General features: G+C 31.9%; 3 protein-coding genes across 8 annotated transcripts; all 3 read right to left on the minus strand.

Moving 5' to 3' along the window:
- Positions 1-108: 108 nt before the first annotated feature.
- LOC107462576 (cytochrome c oxidase copper chaperone 2) lies at positions 109-967 on the minus strand. 2 transcript variants are annotated; one of them, XM_052253145.1, is made up of 2 exons: positions 782-967; positions 109-682 (listed from the first exon to the last, which is right to left on the minus strand). In XM_052253145.1, exon 2 carries the CDS (start codon positions 669-671, stop codon positions 456-458), a length of 216 nt encoding a protein of 71 aa, XP_052109105.1. In that variant the 5' UTR covers positions 672-682; positions 782-967; the 3' UTR covers positions 109-455. The 2 variants fall into 2 exon arrangements, with proteins under 2 accessions (XP_052109105.1, XP_015936671.1); XM_016081185.3 differs by having other exon boundaries at positions 109-694.
- A 2,072-nt stretch (positions 968-3,039) lies between these two features.
- On the minus strand, positions 3,040-4,530 carry LOC107462630 (uncharacterized). Of its 4 annotated transcripts, none has more exons than XM_021129533.2 (3): positions 4,153-4,350; positions 3,969-4,027; positions 3,040-3,711 (listed from the first exon to the last, which is right to left on the minus strand). In XM_021129533.2, the coding sequence occupies exons 1-3, from the start codon at positions 4,215-4,217 to the stop codon at positions 3,326-3,328; spliced, it is 510 nt and encodes a 169-aa protein (XP_020985192.1). In that variant the 5' UTR covers positions 4,218-4,350; the 3' UTR covers positions 3,040-3,325. The 4 variants fall into 4 exon arrangements, with proteins under 4 accessions (XP_020985192.1, XP_020985191.1, XP_015936741.1 ...); XM_021129532.2 differs by having other exon boundaries at positions 3,966-4,027; XM_016081255.3 differs by lacking the exons at positions 3,969-4,027; positions 4,153-4,350 and adding an exon at positions 4,358-4,530.
- Positions 4,531-6,440: 1,910 nt separating this feature from the next.
- Positions 6,441-12,607, minus strand: LOC107462625 (probable hexosyltransferase MUCI70). 2 transcript variants are annotated; one of them, XM_016081248.3, is made up of 10 exons: positions 11,838-12,607; positions 10,724-10,775; positions 10,485-10,642; positions 10,114-10,360; positions 9,822-9,931; positions 9,547-9,746; positions 8,925-9,028; positions 7,723-7,913; positions 7,384-7,583; positions 6,441-6,795 (listed from the first exon to the last, which is right to left on the minus strand). In XM_016081248.3, the coding sequence occupies exons 1-10, from the start codon at positions 12,106-12,108 to the stop codon at positions 6,547-6,549; spliced, it is 1,782 nt and encodes a 593-aa protein (XP_015936734.1). In that variant the 5' UTR covers positions 12,109-12,607; the 3' UTR covers positions 6,441-6,546. The 2 variants fall into 2 exon arrangements, with proteins under 2 accessions (XP_015936734.1, XP_015936733.1); XM_016081247.3 differs by having other exon boundaries at positions 10,485-10,775.
- Positions 12,608-13,111: the final 504 nt, after the last annotated feature.

Below are 13,111 nucleotides of genomic sequence, written 5' to 3' on the forward strand. Positions count from 1 at the left end.
AAATCAGAGCTAATCTCTATCCATGAACTAAGAAAAAACACAATATCACCGTTCACCACATAAACAACATAAAGTGAAGAACCAAGCTAAACCTCTCTACTACTCAAATTTCAGAAATATGTGTATCTATGTATGCTTGCTACTCCTCAGTTGGAGAGTCAAAAGAGAAAAGCATCATCACCTACCTGATTTACCAATTGATTCAGGTTCTACAATTCAAAACACCATAGCCACTGGAATTTGACAAGTGGAACATATCAACTAGTCATTTCAATTTAAAGTCTCAGCAAGAAGATTAACCAGGACAAAACCTCCTGATTCATTACAATAAATTATGAAACTATGAATTCCATTCCTTATACTAAGATTTCAAAACACAATAATGTAATTTGAAAACCAATTATCCCACCAAAATGTCCCCTTTTTTTAAAAAATAAAAATAAAAATTACCACAATCAAACATTGAACCCCTCAGAACGAAGACACAAACGGTGAGCTTCAATCCATTTTGTACAAGAGTCTTCACCATGCTGAACTATGCATTCATCTCTGAGCCTCTTAGTTTCAGGGCAAGCACAGCAGATTTTCTTCCTCGGTTTTGGGGCTTCAGAACTTATGGTGCTGCTGCTGCCATTAACAGAAGAAGAAGAACATTGCTTTGCTTCACCCATTGAATCAAAGTCTTCAGCCAAAACTAAAAAGAATTCAGAATTCAGCGCTTAATCCTACATAGTCGAAGATTTAAAGAGAAAAAAAAGAGAAGAGTTTGTAAGAAACTTACTCGTCTTAAGGATGGTTAGATTGGATCGTATGAGACTTGGCGTTGCGTTGTTTTTGAGTTCAAGGCGTTCCCTAATTTATGCGTTCAAAAAGTTGGATTCCAAAGGTGAGAAATTTGCGGGGTCCGTTTTCACGTTTTGTGGCAGCTACCAATGGGTAGTGCAGCTGCTTCTAGAACACGCTATGAACTACGGTGGTTCGCGGTGCTATTTGGATGGATTTTGAATTAAAAATTTATTTTATTTGTGGTACAATTTAAGTTTAAATTTTTAATTTTGTAAATTAAAAAAAATTAAATATATATAATAAGTCTTGAATTGGATCGGTTATAAAAAGTAGATCCAAAATTCGATCCAATCCGATCTAACGGTTTCCAAAAATAAAATTCAATTAAATTCAAATTAGTGTAATTTTAATCAATTTTTAATTTGAATTAAATTGAATGAATGGTTTAATTTTAATCAGTCTGAATTTAAACACTCTTATTATGAACATTTGATAAATAAAAAATAGATCATGTTAATTATTAATAGAAAAATTATCAAAGTTATGAAAATTGGACTGGTTAATAAATCGGTCAAGTTTCAAAAATTTAATAATTTAATTGTAGTCGAACCAGTTTAAATAGATAAATAATAAATTAATCAAATTATCTATATAAAAATGTTTAAATATTCAAAATTAATAATTTAATATTAAAAAAAGTTTAAAATTTCATAATTTTTATATAATAATATATCTATTTTTTACTAATAAAATTTCAATCAGTAATTACTATTTTATTAGTCAATAATTTTGTAAATATTGGTAGTACTTATCTTTATTTTATTTATTTGAGAAAAATAAAAAATATATATCATTAGAATGAGAAATATCATGAATTGGGTCACAACATTGTTTTATGTTTATGTTATTGGACTGTGATTACATTTAAACTTTACCCATAAAATTGTTAACTATTTGAGTAGGCCCAATTGTTAAAAACTTACATGATCTGAGGCTAGCCAGGCTGTGAAGCAGCGACTACTGAATTTTGTGAGATCTTTGTCACTAGTAATTTCATTTGCTTACCGTTTATCAGGATATTTGACTCTTGGAGAAGCATGCATCGAAGAAATTGGAAATGATTTTTTATTTTTATTTATTTATTATTAGTTTATGGTATGCCTATAAGATAGGATTTTTTATTTATATAAATAAAATAATTATATTAATTACTTATTTGCGTAATTTGTAGCAAAAATATGTTACCTGTCAAACGAAATTACGCGAACTATAAACAAAACAAGGTTCAGAAAGCGCGGTCCTATGACGTTTGCACACGTGTTTTGTAATGTCGCTATTTCGTTTACAGTGTAAACAAAATACACATAATTGCAATTCGTTTACATTGTAAACGAAATATGCTCGGCGCCGTCTATTTAAGGGATTTTGTTTACAGTATTAGAAGAAGTTAAAGTTTACTGTATTCTCGACACTTTTTATCCATTTTATTTCTGTTTGAGCAAACCGGAGACTCAGTTAAACATTATGGCGGATGATGAGAACATTAACAGGTTGAACGCCACGTAGCATATCGCCGGGGCAGAAGACTTTCATGTTGGTGTTGTTTATTTTATTACGTAGTTTTATAGAAATGTTGCCATGTTAGTCCTAAACGTAGTTGATTGTAAAAGTAATGCCTAAATAGATTCTAGTTATAACAATATATAATTGTAAGTAGGTTGAATGTCTTTTAGGATGTTAGAGTAACTGAGTTAGGAATTCGGTTGGTGTATGCTACTTTATCACATGATATTATGTATGTTAAACTTAAAAACCTTTGACCAATGTAATTTATGGCACTAAAATTTAAAGTAACTATAGGAAAATATTTAATTATGTTATATTCCATTTAATAAATGTAATTATTTTTTTTATTAATTACATATATAATATGCAAAAATATATTATCTAATGATTATATAAAATATCTGAAAATTTTTATATACTAAATTTAAAGTGACATAAAAATATACATTAATAATAATGACCGAGAGTGCCGGATGTAACGTGGTTTTATAGGATTGTAGATAATATTCGATCATGAATGGCTTTTGTTTTTTTTTCTGTTTTTTTTGTTAGTTGGGACGACTACTTCTACTCTAGAGAGTTAGCCACAGAATCCAACCACCCGATGCCATTCTTCCATTCCTGAGGGAGGCTGGGAGCTACTTCTGTTTTTGTTTATTGAAATAATTAAAAAAAAAACGACAGATATTAAGGATCCAATAGAGGTAAGAATTTACTAGGTGAAAATCTGATACACATGACCACAACTACCAAAAGTAACCTGTGTTTCCCGACCTACCAAAACAGCAATTTTCTTCCTCAAACTCAAAAACATCCACAACAATAACAAAGATAACTTGCACTTAATTCTTCAAAAACTAAACCCTTCTTAACAACACATATTCAAGTAGTATTTCTTAATTTACAAATTACAAAATACTTACTCCTCTATTATTGACAAACTACATAATTATATTTACAATAACAAAAACAACTAATCATATTTTTCACCCCATGAGTAGACAAGAAAGAAGACCCATGAAATGGCCAAAGCAATGTCTCCAACAGCATGCCTTGGCCAATCATATGCAAGATCCTCAACCTCCCTCTCAAAGCAGAACCTCCAAATAGCCATTGAAATGTGAAGGAGCACACACCCTTTTGCAAAGAAGCTTTGGAACTCACTGTCCTTCACACTAGAAACCATGAACACAAGGAACCCAATTGTGAACAGCAGCAACCCTGAGAATGAATCTGAGGTTTGAATCAGAAGCTGATCATGGGGTGTTGACCCTTGAAGCTTGCTTGCTGTTTCAATTCCATGCCCAATGATAAATATCTCTTTGGTGTAGAATACCATTAAGGCCCCACTGGTAAGTGCTATTGCAGAGTGAAGAACACAGATCAAGAAAAAACAAGAATAACAGCCCATATTATTGATTCAAAAACAACAAAGGTTCTTTACCAATGATACTGTACTCAAAGTTTCAAACTTTTACTTTGTAGCAGTAGAAAAATGATGAAAAACTCATGATCAACCTTCATTCTAGTTTGAAGCATGATTAAGAGTTGAACTTTTTTATAGTATCTACAAATTAGAGTTTAGAAGCAGCAATTGATCATAAAAGTCTTACAACCCTTAGAAATTCTGGTAACTATCTTCCACCACTTTGATAAGTCACAGCAAATTTGTGTCCTGATTCTCACACAAAAACTAAGAGGTTAAATGATATTAACTCTGTAAAATCCTATCTCCTAATTCAAGTAAGTAGTAAAAGATAAACTATATAATTCAACACAAGAAAATGAGTAGATAATTACTTGACATATATATACATAGAAGATGTGATTATCCAATAAGATTGAGCAAATTGAAATAGTGACATAAAAAAAAGAATGGGTAGTTCTATTTTTGCCTCAAAAGAACCTCTTGCTTATATATTGAATTATTGAATATTGCATATAATTTACTGAACAAAGGTGGATAGTGGTTATGCCATAAATAGTTTATAAATTGCTTCCATACCTGTAGCATCCATACCCTATGCAGAAGATGGCATGCCTTTTCTGGCTTCTTCCTTTCTTATTCAATCAAGAAATTGAAGGATTTGTGGGCCATGGAAATGGATTTATGTAAAATTATTTAAAAAATTGTGAAATCATATTGTCGGCTAGATTGAATAGAAAAAATTAGAGGACCTTTATTGTTCAAAAATTACAAAAATTTGTTTGAGCAAGTCAGAAAAAAAAAACGTTTTATCAAAATATAAATAGATTAAAAATAGTCTAGTAATTAATGATGCAAGAGACTTAAAAAAAATTAAAGTTAGCTTATCAGTATAAATTTAAACACAGACAATTAGTTCAAATATAATTCATTAATAGAATATAATAACATGTTAACATTATTCAATCTACATAACTGATCCAATAGAAGAACAAAGTTGTGGTGTTGTTTGATTTGATCAGTTTCTCTCTCAGAATTTGATGAATTTAATATTCTAGTTCATATGATAGGTTCAACTTTTTTTACTAAATCTGAATTTATAAAATTGAATGAAAATAAAATTATATTCTTAATTAAGAGCTATAATTTTTGGTTGAGTAAAAAGACTTATCAACACATATTTGATATTTCCCATTTGTCGTGTGAAGCGTGTGGGGCCTAATTTGGACTTTGGAGTTCCATCTTGCACTTGAGTAAAAAGATCCTTTTGTGTCTCAATCAGATGATAAATTTGTGTTTATTTGATGTTTGGATAAGCATAGGAGAAAAGGCATTATCCTCCACCCAAATTCTTAATATCATGGATATTTGTATTTATTCATTATTGAGAAAATCAAAATCTGGCTCTCTTTTCAAATTTCGGTATAGGAATTCATAGATAGCTAACCATCCACTTTGAGAAATTCCTTTGGCAGATTGGTGCTCTTCAGAGTATCATAAGTTGACATGTGTATGAAGAGAATACAGTCTCATTCAAAATATCAGATGATTTTTACTATCTATCAACACCAATAAAAACATTTATTAGAGTATATCACTATAAATATCTCCAAATTATTGAGTCCTTCATAAAAATATGCTAAAAATTTATTCGTGTTAAAAGTACACAATCATTAAAAATATTTCAATACTTTAGAAATTAAAATTTAATATTTTTTTAATCTAATTAAAAGAATAAGATTTTTATTATTAAAATTTGGTGATATTATATTAATTACATATTTTTTCTGATGTTATTAGTAAATGAGCAAAAATACTTTTAAGAATAAAAAATTTAAAAATTGAATTTTAATTTCATTTTTAAATATACACTTTTTAAATAATTATTCAACTATTTACAAAAAATTTTGGGTCAAATAAATAAACAATTTACCCACTATAAAAACCATTTGCCGCATAAAAATTATATTTTTTGTTATTTTAGAGTATTTTAAAATATTATAAGAATATTTTAGTCATCAATAAATTTAAAATGTTTATATTAGCAATTTAATAATTCAAGAGCATTTTTAACAGTTTATTCTTTGATTTATTATAAAAAAATTAACATATAATAAGACTATATATAATCCTCACAGGAAAGAATTTATATTTTTGCATTGTGGTAAACTAAAGTTGTTTATTAATTTCAATTGATAATAATCAATTGTTTTTGGCATAGATTTGTCTTTGGAATCAAGCGACTTATTATAACAATACGTTAATACACAAATATACAGTTATTAACTTAATAGCTGTTTTTTGTTTACATAAATATATACATTATTGTTCATTCAGATTCATTCTTTTAAAAGATTATTCACGCCGTTAATATAAAAAAAAATTATTTTTGCTAACACGATATTATTAAAATTATTTTATACTATCAGTATATTAAAATGAAATTTTTTTTATATACGTAAATTTTTTTATATACTTATGTCCTTTTAAAAAGATAATCACTAGTAAAAACCTAATTATATTTTTTATCTAATTATAAATATTTAAATTGCAATAACCTAATTAAAAATTTAACAAAATTACGGTGCCTAGTTAAAAATCCTTTGTATTAAAAAATCCATCCTAATTTATAACTAAAACAAGAAAAGGGAGCATAATTCAGTTCATCAAAGCTCTTGTGATGTATATATATTACCTTGCAAGAAAGAATGCATTTACAATTGACAAAACTTTGGTTAAGAAAAAGAAAAAAGAAAAACTGAAAAACCTCAAATTACGGTGCCTACTTTATGATGACGCCTTGAACCTGATTTCCTATCTCTGCCACGCCTAGGGTTCTTCTTAATCTGAGGCCTATTATTGTTGTTGTTGTTATTATTATTATTATTATTATTATTATTATTATTATTATTATTATTATTATTATTATTATTACTATTTCTAGCAATGGCAACAACGGGTGGATTTCTTCTTACAACTGGTGGAGGCATGTGCTCTAGTATGTCTCTGTGGTAACCCTGATCATCACCATCATCATTGTTTGTCACACAAGAACAAGAACCAGAATCATTGTTAGTTCCACATAATTACTCAAATTCAACAACCTTCCACAAACAATATATCAAGATAGAAAGAATGTTTATGTTGTTCACACTGGTTTTTGAGTCAACAGAAAATGGAGCAAATTGTCAGTAGACACATTTTTTCTCCAAACAAATTTGTGTTTCCCAGTGTCCATGTATTTTTTTTCATTCTCACATTATCTCCCAATCCGATAGGCTAACGACTAATCCATCACGGATTTGAGTTTTGTTTAAAGATTTGTTGCTGACAATAGATTGCTGCATGTACAAGACAGGATCCAAATCTCCGAACACTTGCTTAAACAAAACGAGTGACCTACCACTCAACTAACCCAACCCAAGTTGGTTTTTATTCTTTATTTTTTTGTCTTTAGCAAATTACTAAACTGAGATTTTGGGAGGCAAATATTGAATTCAAAAACTTGTAGCTCTAAGTCACTAGGATCATAGGCTTAAATGTGACTGTTACTGATGTAATGTTTTAAAATCTAGACAGAGACATGGAAACGTGAAAATACTGACCTGTATCACAAAGTTGCGCCTTTCGCAATCCAAGAACATATTAATACTCCAGTCAACTTTTGCCATGATTTTGTCTCTGACAGTAGAAAAGCTTATCTGGTCCCTGGAAGTAAAGCGATCAACCTCATTGAACCATAAGCAGGTAAATAGATTTGTAATTGGAATGTGTTCTCTTATGATAACACAACCTTCTGGAACATCTGCAGAAAACTCAGCCACAAGAAATACTTCAAATGTTAACAAGGAATCAGCAATCACACGCAAACACCAAAAGAAAAAAAGGTGCGCATATAGTCGAATTTTCTCATGTAGACTAAGGTATATTAACATTGTTCCTACCACTAGTTATAGGAAGCTTATCCTTCGAATAATGGGTTAGTCCGTCGTGGTATTTGTAAAATTGAACCTGATGATCAATGGAAGAATTTTCATATTTCCCAGCAGCTTTATTAGCCTCAGCTTCAACAAAGACATCAAAGCGTCTATAGTGTCTTGAAATTGCGAAAGTGGCGTTTGGGCGCCACAAGAACCTGAATGGTACAAAAGGAAATCATAGTGAATATGCTACAGATATAAAGCCAAATGATTAAAACATTATATTGTATACATGCATGAAAATTGTTAAACTCAACAGAAAAACTACCCGTGAAACAAAATAAATTCACATTTCTCTAGAAAGCAGAATGTGCAAAAGCCATCATATAGTTGGCTTAACACCTTTCATTTAATTCCCATAATAAAAGTGCCCTATGGCACTCCAAGGTCTTCTCGGTTAGGTAAGCAACTTTTACAGTAGTAAGGGTGGAAATGAGCTGAGCCTGTCCTATATTGTCAATATAAAGCCCAAGCCTAAGCATGTTATCTTTCCCAGGCTTTTTTCAAGATCGAGCCCGGCCTGTTTAAAAGCCTGACAAGCTCACGAACCTATTTGAAAAGTCTATTTCGTGAATTATAACTCAAAACAAAAAATTTTAAAAATCTAAATTAACATTAAACGCATTCTATAATTCATAATTCATAATTTGTAAGTCACAATTCGTTTATATATCAATCGTTAATTACATATCATAACTATACTTACAATCCATAAGCATAAACTTTTTCTTTGAACAAAAACAAGCTAGAATCTTAGCTAGTCTTGACTACTAATTTTTTTTTTGAAGTGTTGCTTTAGATTTATTACGAGTGAATAGTTGGAAGTTCAAATTAAGAATCATTTATTTTTTAAAAAAATATTTTGACGAGTCAGCTTGACAAGCTTTATAGGCTTTCCTAAAAGCCTATGGCCTGGCCTTTTTTACTAACAAGTTTTAGAAAAAGCCCAAGCCTGACCTGTGTAATAAAACAAGCCGAGCCGAGCCGGGCCTAAAACAAACCGAGCCATGAGCCCCGGTCGGATAGCTCGGCCCACTTCCACCTCTACTTGCAAGTGTCATTAGATCATCATAATTTTTAGTGAAACTATAAACAAACAAGTAAATCAATATGATGATGAAAGGCATAAGAATACGAATACAATTTAGAAAGATAGAGCGCTTAACCTTTCAAGGACTTGGTACGGGTCCACCACAAGTTGAAGCTTTCCATCAATCCATATAGAATATCTGACATTGGGGAAGATTCTGTGCAGAAGAAGCTTAGGAACCTGCATTAAGTGTAGAACCAACATTAAAACCATAAGTATTATGGTACACACACATTAAATTCATAAAAAAAACAATTATTAAAGGTTCTTTCTGGTGAGATTGCAATTTTAAAATACAATAAATTAGTTTCCACCAACATCTTCAGCTTCACTTGAACGATCCAAATTTTTCCCCATGTGACCAAAAAACAACCCTTCACTTGAACAAAAGCCCTTCATTGGATGATACAAACATACTAAGGTAGGTAAAGAACCAAACTCAAGCATAATTGACCAACTATAATATATACACACACACTAAATTATAAGTATTTTAATTGAACTGCACGTCTATTAGCTTAAAAAATGCATCTAATGGCAAAATCATTTCCCAAAACACACTCAATGGTGGAATGTCGACAAAAGAGAAAACAAACAAAATGATTGCAATGTGACATTATATATGCTCAAAATGGTAAACATTATATGAAATGTAAATGAAAGAATTATAATTAAGGGACAAAATGTAAGGCATAAACCTTTCCGTTTCGCCGAGCATCAGTATAAGGAATATTACGGACAACAATGATTCTCCACAATCCAACCCTCCTACTAACACCTAAAATACTGGCATTCTTCATAAAGGACTCTGTTTCTTCATCAATAAACATATAGAAAGGGATATTTTTCTTTGCTTCTTCACTGATATTCCTCGGCTGCTGTATGAGATCATAGTTTCCTGAAATGGAAGAGATGGAACTATGAGAAACATAAAATCAACAACAAAAACATGCCTAGAGCACATCAGTCATACCAAATATGGCAGATGCAACAATGACGTCATGGTATTGATCCAACTCGAATAGATCTGCCTCGTCAAAGTCAAATCCTGTTTGGCGACCAGGTCTGCTTCCTTTGACAAATCTAAATATTTTAACCAGATATGAAAATTGAAGATAGGAAATCAAAATGCATTCAATAAGGAAAAAAATATTAGGGATCATTGGACACTAACATGGGGATTGAAGTATTATGAATTATTTCAAGAAAATCAATCTTCAAACATTAGGGATGAAAAAAAAAAGATAAAACAAAAATGAACTAACCCGCAATACACTGTCATGGCCTCCTTTATATCAAAAGCAGCATCCCTTTCTTGCAGAGTAGGATATCCACCAAAATCGGAGCCACCATCTGGTTGAGTTTTAGTTGGATCATCATTTTTTTGCATAAAAGTTTGAATTGGAATTTCATCTTGCACATAAGTCAAACTGTGAAGCACAGGAGACACTGATGGGGAGCTCGGCATACTAGCTATTGCTTGTTCCACTGGTATATAACACACAGGACATGCTGAAAACAAGGTGACCAAGAACCTGATTATCAGAATTCTACATTGATAATAATTAAACGTGCACTTTCTTCACATATTTAAATATTTAAATCAAAGGCCAGACAAAAAGAACAAAAAGCTTACGACGCGGTCCAGGTCGTCTTCTATCAGCAGGAGGGGGAGGAGGGAATGCAAAATGGTCACATTGATGGCTCAAGGTAGGAAAATATCCCTTTCTTCCTTTAGACTTGGACAAAGATGGTGGCCCAAGTGCTCGTGGTGGCTTTAACTTGCGTTGCTGCCTAGTAGTCAATGAGGTCACCCTAGAATAATTACTATCTCGTGACTTATCTCCTACTTCATCAGATTTTACAATTTCATACCTAGTAACGGTATAAGATCTTGTATCTTCAATTTCACTAGAGATATTTCCACCTAGTTCATCACAGTACCAAAAGCACGCCGTAAAACATACAGATTTTGAGCTGCATATAATAAAAAAGAAATGTATGCAGACAAATACATGCTTAAGAATCAGTGATAGTCCCAAATGAGAACACATTATTCTGAAGTATATTATTTAAACCAATACAACTCAACAGCATAACTTTGTTTTGGCAATGGGTGAGTGTGTGAGACCCTCTACAAGACGTAAATGACACCATTATTGTTTTGTCACAAACCAACTCTCCAAGAAGGCCATAACTATGATAGTGAGCTACATAAGAAAATAACTGAATTGAAGCCTAAGATTTTGGTTCGTCTCAAGACCACAACAAAGAAAGTGCATTGAATGGTTGAAACGATTAGATATTGAATGGGTAAAATAAGCGACCAATCAAAGAAATGTAGATCCCAGACCTCCTCAAAACTCAGTAAGGAATACTATCTGCTGAAACTACATTCAAATAAACTCAATAATCAATATACATTCCTAATTGTAAACAGATTGACATTCCTCCTTAATACCTCCAATTCCAAGTAAACCAGCTATAGACTTTACTTTAAACAACAATAACAACAGTTGAGTATTGTCCTAATAGATAAAACCGACTGCATTGGCATCCTCATAGTGTGTTGTTGAAACTTGAAAATCATGTCTATAGTTAATCCATTGAAATCTAAAACTTGCACATAGGTTGTGTTCGGAAAGTGTCCCAGGAGAAAAAGATAGAGAGACCAAGATTGAAACATGACAGAAAGTTGCCACTATTATTGTCCCCAGTTAAATTGAGCAAATTTTGTTCCAAGACACATTTTGCCTGTTTCTCTCTATCTATCTGGTCCTCCAAACAAGTTTGTGCCTCTCATTATCCCTGAATTTCTGTCCTGAGATACTTCCGACGAAGTTATCGAACAGGGCCATGATGTCCCATTGGAAACCATATCTAGTCTAGTCAAGTTACAAACTTCTAAAGCTTTTCTATAGTGTCATATCATAAACCAACTTCCATTTACTCAACATAAAAGAACAAAAGGGAGACTTGAAAGACTAACCACTGTAAATCATAAAGCAACCAAAAACGAAAACCAAGAATCCAAGACCAACCAAAAGCAGCATTGCCACCTTCCCTCTCCCAAGTTGCCGGCAAATCGAGAGGCACATCCTCTCCTTCTCCCTCGGCGTGTGAAGGAGCGCCTTCGAAGGCCTACGAGGGAGCGTCGCAGCCGGCGAAGCCGTCAAAACGCCACCGTTTTGCAATTGCAGCTGCTGCAGCGAGTTGAAGCTCGTGGACCGTAGACCCAATGCCAATGGCACTCCCGTCATCGCTGCAGATTCACCTTAAAACACTCGATCCTACCTCTCATAATAAAAATCCCTCCCAAAACTCCAAAATCCAAATCTAGAATTCAACAAAACACCAGAAAATTTCATAAAAAAAACTTAAGCAAAAGATTATATATATTACTACCCGCCAAATTTTCAAATCCACTTTGGATTCTCCACTACATTGGGTGACCCATTACTGATTTTGGCGGAACCATGCTATGAGAACCGAAACCCTCGGTTCATTTGTGTTGATGAGGGTGGTGGCGACGTCAAAACGGCACCTTGATCGAAAATGCGAGAGGGGGCGTCGAACGCTGTCGTTTAGAGATTCATGCGATTGAGAAATCCTTGAAACGACAACCTCGGCCGTGGACAACGTTGTCGCAGTTGGGATTCGAATCGGAGGCCGATTTGGAAATGTGGATTTGGGATTTCGGAGACGCTGATGATTGAGAAGTAGACCGTGAATGGAGGGAAGTGGGAATTAGCTTATTTTTTAATTATTGTTACAGCAGTTTTAATTTTAATCCTTTGTTGTTACAATAATTAATTACTAGTTAACGTAAGTAATAAGTGACCAGTGGGTCAAGAAAAGGTGGATAGCAATGCTTTTTGCCCTTTTGAATCAATTACATTCTCTGTCACATATTATCTTTTTTATTTTTTCCCTCAGTTTCTATTTATAAGTCATAAATCGTTTTAAAATTATATTATATCTCAATCTATCTATCTCTCTATCTATCTATCTGTCTATCTATCTATTTTAATATACTAAAATTGAATTTTTTTAATTAATAAGAATAGAGTATCAATTCTTAATAAATCAATTTTTTTCAAAATAAATACCATAATTATACTAATTTAAAAAAATATATTTAATCAAAAATATTTTTAATAATAATAATAATAATAATAATAATATATTTCTACTTAATATACTAAAATTTGATTATACTAATTATTATTATTAAAATTGGATTATACTAATTTCAGAAGAGAG

The sequence above is a fragment of the Arachis duranensis genome, chromosome 8 (genome assembly GCF_000817695.3).
Source record: "Arachis duranensis cultivar V14167 chromosome 8, aradu.V14167.gnm2.J7QH, whole genome shotgun sequence".
NCBI lineage: Eukaryota > Viridiplantae > Streptophyta > Magnoliopsida > Fabales > Fabaceae > Arachis > Arachis duranensis.